At 46.3% G+C, this 6,000-nt stretch overlaps 1 protein-coding gene across 1 annotated transcript in view; it reads left to right on the top strand.

The window, feature by feature from the left end:
• The first annotated feature begins 373 nt into the window (after positions 1-373).
• Positions 374-6,000, top strand: part of clrn1 (clarin 1) — a 29,872-nt gene continuing 24,245 nt past the window's right edge. The window contains exon 1 of the mRNA XM_072572050.1: positions 374-946. Coding sequence (XP_072428151.1) covers positions 694-946 — 253 coding nt within the window. The 5' untranslated portion in view covers positions 374-693. The remainder of the gene's footprint in view (positions 947-6,000) is intronic.

Raw genomic sequence — 6,000 nt, 5'->3', positions numbered from 1 at the left:
ACGTACATGGAATGAACTGCCAGAGGAAGTGGTGGAGGTGGGTACAGTTACAACATTTGAAATACATTTGGATGAGTACATGGATAGGAAAGGTTTAGAAAGAGATGGGCCAAAATTAGAGGCATTAGTTCAGTTTAAGAGTTGGGGTGAACGGTCTGTTTCCCTGCTGTATGACTCTATGTTACCAGACCTGCTGAGTTTCTCCAGCAATTTCTGCTTTTGTTCGTTATTACGGATGGGTGGAATTGTTGTCGCAGCAGTAGTTGCTGTTGTTGTTCGGGGCGCTAGGTGAATGAAGGAGCTCCCTCGCCAGCCTACCCCCCCACCCCCCAGCTGACTGCGAGATCCAATCAGACGGAGGGCAGGGGCCCAGCACTGGGGGAAAGACCAGGAGAACAAAGACAGCCTTATCACATTACACAGAGACAGTGTCACCAGGGAGCAGCTTTGTGGCTGGTAAACGGGGGAATCGCAGGAAGGGTTTGTTGTTGTTATCTGGATGAGTTCCGCTAACTCCTGGAGCATTCCTGTTAATATTCGAGTGGAGTTTTTAAACCATCTTTTGGAAACAGTTGGAATGAAGTGCCCCCTGCTGGGTGTAAGGAGAGGGCTATGCAATGAATGAATGATTTTTAGAGAGAGTGTCCATCGCTCTGAGTCTGTGCTACAGTGTCTGGGAGCTCTTTGCTCGAGATGCCCAGCCTCCAGAAGAAGGTGACTCTGTGCGGAGCTGGTTTGCTGAGCTTGGCCTCTGCTCTGACTGCCGCCCTGGCCCTGGGCACTCCCAGCTGGGCAGAAGCTACTGTCCTGTGTCAGACTGGCGCCCAGCTCGTCAATGCCTCAGGCAGCGAACTGGAAAAATTCATCGGGCGGATCAGCTACGGGCTTTTCCACGGACAGCGACTTCGGGAGTGCGGCTTGGGAGGAAGGAGCCTGCAGATAACATGTGGGTATTCTGTTCCGCCATTCCAATCACTCAGATATCAATTTCATTTAATTTAGTAACAGATCCCAGCTTTCATGAGATTAATATGAAGGACGTGGTGAAAGTAGGAATAATGGCCTCAGCAGTACAGAGCTATAGGCGAAAGTGAGGACTGCACACATTGGAGATCCTGGTACAGAGTTATAGTCTGATCAAACCAATTAGACATACAAACCGGTGCTGGTTTACCCTGAAGGTTCCCACACCTCAGGTGAGAGGTTGAGAAGGAGAAACCTTTATAATGACCACAGCCAGTGCAGGAATTGAACCCACACTGTTGCAACATTGCAAACCGACTGTGAAACTAACTGAACGAACCAATGATCGGGCATTGTGCCACATAACACCAATGTGTTGTATACTGTCCTGTTGCTGAGTCCTTCACCAGGTGAAATGTAGCTACAGAAGACAAAATCTAACCAGTCTTTGAGGCTTTTGAAAATTCTTTCACGGTGTCACTGGCAAGGCCAGTATTAATTGCCCATCCCTAATTACTCTTGAGCTCAAAGTCTTATTCAGCTATTTCAGGGGGTTTGCTAAGATTCAACTACATTGTTGAAACAAAAGCAGAAATTGCTGGAGAAACTCAGCGGGTCAGGCGGCATCTGTGGAGAGAGAAAGCAGAGTTAACATTTTGGGTCCTATTCAGTTCAGGTTCTGAAGAAGGGTCATTGGACTCGAAATGTTAACTCTGCTTTATCTCTCCACATTCTGGATTAGTGGTGCTGGAAGAGCACAGCAGTTCAGGCAGCATCCAAGTAGCTACTTGGATGCTACCTAAACTGCTGTGCTCTTCCAGCACCACTAATCCAGAATCTGGTTTCCAGCATCTGCAGTCATTGTTTTTATCTCTCCACAGGTGCTGCCAGACCTGCTGAGTTTCTCTAACAATTTCTGTTTTGTTTCAGATTTCTGGCACCTGTAGTTCTTTGTTTATTTTACTGTTTAACCACATTACTGTGTATCTGGGGTCATGTCTAGGCCAGATGTAAGGACAGATACTACCGCCCTTCTGTGTGTGTGGTGGGGGTGTGTGGTTGTCATGGATGGTGTAGCAGGTGGAGTGGATTCAGATTAAGGAGACATAAATTCTCATTGTAGCCCACAGAAGTAGTCCTGTTGCTCTTGACCCCACAAGAGAAAGGGTCAAACCAAAAGTGGGTTTCCTCCGAGTGCTCCAGTTTCCCCCCTCAGTCCGAGAATGGATTGGCTTCACTAAATTGCCCATAGTGTTCAGGGATGTGCAGGATTGTTGGATTAGACATGGGAACTGCAGGGTTAGAGGAAACAGAAAGGGTGACTGAATTTAACTGGAATGTTATTTGGACGGTTGGTGTGGACTCGATGGGCCAAATGGCCTGCTTCCACACTGTAAGAATTCTATGATTCTATGAAACTTGAGGCCCTCTTCAGCTTCCAAAACTTTCCCACGTTGGCTTGCGTCCGAGAGGAAACAGTTATGGGAAGGAACAGAGGGGCGGCACGGTGGCTAAGTAGTTAGCACTGCTGCTTCACAGCGCCAGGGACCGGGTTCGATTCCACCCTCAGATAACTGTCTGTGTGGAGTTTGCATATTCTCCCCGTGTCTGTGTGGATTTCCTCCAGGTGCTCCAGTTTCTTCCCACAGTCCAAAGATGTGCAGGTAAGGTGGATTGGCGATGCTAAATTGCCCATTATGTTCAGGGATGTGTAGATTACATGCATTAGTCAGGGGTAAATATAGGATAGCCTCTCCCTATAGCTCAAATCTGGCAACATCCCTGTAAATCTTTTCTGAACCCTTTCAAGTTTCACAACATCTTTCTGATAGGAAGGAGACCAGAATTGCACATAATATTCCAACAGTGGGCTAACCAATGTTCTGTACAGCCGCAACATGCACTCCAAGATCTCTTTGTTCAGCAACACTCCCTAGGACCTTACCATTAAGTGTATAAGTCCTGCTAAGATTTGCTTTCCCAAAATGCAGCACTTCGCATTTATCTGAATTAAACTCCATCTGCCACTTCTCAGCCCATTGGCCCATCTGGTCAAGGTCCTGTTGTAATCTGAGGTAATCTTCTTCATTGTTCACTACACCTCCAATTTTGGTGTCATCTGCAAACGTATTAACTGTATCTCTTATGCTCACATCCAAATAATTTATGTAAATGATAAAAAGTAGTGTACCCAGCACCGATCCTTGTGGCACTCCACTGGTCACAGGCCTCCAGTCTGAAAAACAACCCTCCACCACCACCCTCTGTCTTCTACCTTCGAGTCAGGTCTGTATCCAAATGGCTAGTTCTCCCTGTATTCCGTGAGATCTAACCTTGCTAATCAGTCTCCCATGGGGAACCTTGTCGAACGCCTTACTGAAGTCCATATAGATCACATCTACTGCACATGTCACTCAGCACACAATGCAGTGACCACATCACCTTCAGAAACAATGTAATGTAAATCATCTTTTAATGGTCAAATCTGTTATGGATCATTCCTTTTGTAACTATAGGGTGTGGTCAGGATTCCAACTGTAATGTTCTTATTGATTTCTGAATAGGAGATGATGACAATGTAAATGGCTCTGAATGGCAAGGGATGGGAATGTAAATTCACTTACCTTCTTCCTGTAGAACAGAGACATCCCACCCTGCCCCCGGGGTATTCAATTTCTTGCAGGTTAGCAGAGCAAATTAACTCTTTAATATCACACAGACCAGTCACTGGAAAATAGGATTAGAATGGGCAACCAGGTTATTCAGTCACCACAGACAGGATAGGCAGAAGAGCCTCTTTCTATAGCACTACTTTTCTTTGGTTCCATTAATTAAGATCTGACCAGCTTTTGGTGGGTGTCACATTGAGAGCAGTTCTGAAATGCTGCTCAAATTGGAAATGGGGGTGGGGGGGGGAAGGGGGTGGTAACCCTGGAGGGGAGGTAACCCTGGGGAGATTTAATTGCTCACGAACTTAGTTGGTAAGGGTTACATCCCTTACCTCAGCTGCCCATTTCCTCTAACATGTAAAAACCTGTTATCATCACAACAGCCACTTGCCTACATCCCCCCCCCCCCATAACATCCCTTCAGCCCACTATCATGATTCTCTCACCATCATCCGTGTGCCCTGCCTGAGTGAACCTCATGCTGAGTGTTTGACTGGTTTTGTGGTGTTGACTCATTCCTTTTTCCCAAAGATTAGAGTGACTTGGGAGGGACTCATTACACCAAGTTATTCACTTGACGTCCAATGCTTTAACCAAAGCTCAGGCTTATAGGAAGGACAGTGTGAAGTTGGACAGAGAGATTCAAAAGAGATTTCCCAGGATGTTGCCAGGAATGGACGGCTTGATTTATATGGAGAGGCTGAATGGACTGGGACTTTATTTCACTGGAGTTTGGGAGGTTGAGGGGTGACCTTTATGGAGTTTTATAAGATCATGAGGAATATGGATAGGCTAAATAGCAGGTGTCTTTTCCTTAGAGTGGGGGATTTCAAGAATAGGGAGCATATCTTTAAGGTGCGAGGAGAAAGATTTTTAAAAAGTCATGAGGAGCAATTATTTTTACACAGTGGTTCATATGTGGAATGAACTTCCAGGAGAAGTGGTGGATGCAGGTACAGCAACAGCGTTTAAAAGATATTTGAATAAGTAGTTGAATAAGAAATGTTTGGAGGGATATGTACCAGACGTAGGCAAGTGGGACTAGTTTAGTTTGAGATTATGATTGGCATGGACTAGTTGGACCGAAGGGTCTGTATCTGTGCTGCAACTCTATACACTTTGAAGTTACAGTTTTGTTTCAACCAACCACATACCATGAAACCTTCTTCCCTTCTCTCTGACTTTTCTGGATAAGATTTAATTTGTGTTTGATCAACCTGCTCAGACATGTAATGACGCACATTCATTGTGAGTGAATGATTATTTGAATAAAAATTGAGTGTAGAGATGGGAGAAAAAGGCAGAAGATTAGCACTAGGGAATAGAATGGGTGCTGGCGTGATGGACTGAATGGCCTCCTTTGGCAATGTAACAATTCTGTGATTCCAGGATGAATCTTGATCTTCTAGCCCAGGAACACCAACAATGTGCCACAAAACCCTATCATGTATATTTTCATAATTATTTTTAAACAACTTGTTCAAATACATGTTGGCACACCTCTATGGGACAGGTTTGACCTGAACCCAGTCTCTCTGGCCTGAAGGCTCTTTCACTGCCACTAGGCCACAAGAACTCCACACATTTTAATCTTCATTTGGCAGAGCCATAAACCAAACTCAACCTAATTAAAAATGGCCATTCGGAGACTGTTCCAAAAGTGAGGTGAGAGTTACTGCCCTTGACATCAAGGGCGCATTTGACCGAGGGTGGCATCAAGGAACCCCAGCAAAACTGGAATCCATGGGAATCAGGGGAGGAAGCTTTCTATTGGTTGGAGTCATATCTGGCACAAAGCAAAATGGCTGTGGATTTTGGAGTCTAGATTAGAGTGGTGCTGGAAAAGCACAGCAGGTCAAGCGGCATCCAAGGAGCAGGAAAATCGACGTTTCGGGAAAAAGCCCTTCATCAGGAATAAGGCAGGGTGTCTGAAGGGTGGAGAGATAAATGAGAGGGGGGTGGGGATGGGGAGAAAGTAGCACAGAGTGCAATAGGTGAATGGGAGTGGGGATGAAGGTGATAGGTCAGAGAGGAGGGTGGGGGAAGGTAGCAAAGAGTACAATGGGTGAATGGGGGTGGGATGAAGGTGATAGGTCAGAGAGGAGGGTGGAGCGGATAGGTGGAAAGAAAGATAGGCTGGTAGGATAAGTCATGGGGACAGTGCTGAGCTGGAAGGTTGGAGCTGGGATGAGGTGGGGGAAGGGGAAATGAGGAAACTGGTGAAGTCCACATTGATGCCCTGGGGTTGAAGTGTTCCGAGGTGGAAGGTGAGGCGTTCTTCCTCCAGGCATCGGGTAGTGAGGGAGCGGCGGTGGAGGAGGCCCAGGACCTGCAATTCCTCGGCAGAGTGGGAGGGGGAGTTGAAATG

This window comes from Chiloscyllium punctatum, chromosome 6, assembly GCF_047496795.1.
Source record: "Chiloscyllium punctatum isolate Juve2018m chromosome 6, sChiPun1.3, whole genome shotgun sequence".
NCBI classification, from domain to species: domain Eukaryota; kingdom Metazoa; phylum Chordata; class Chondrichthyes; order Orectolobiformes; family Hemiscylliidae; genus Chiloscyllium; species Chiloscyllium punctatum.
This window is presented reverse-complemented; position numbering and strand designations above follow the sequence as displayed.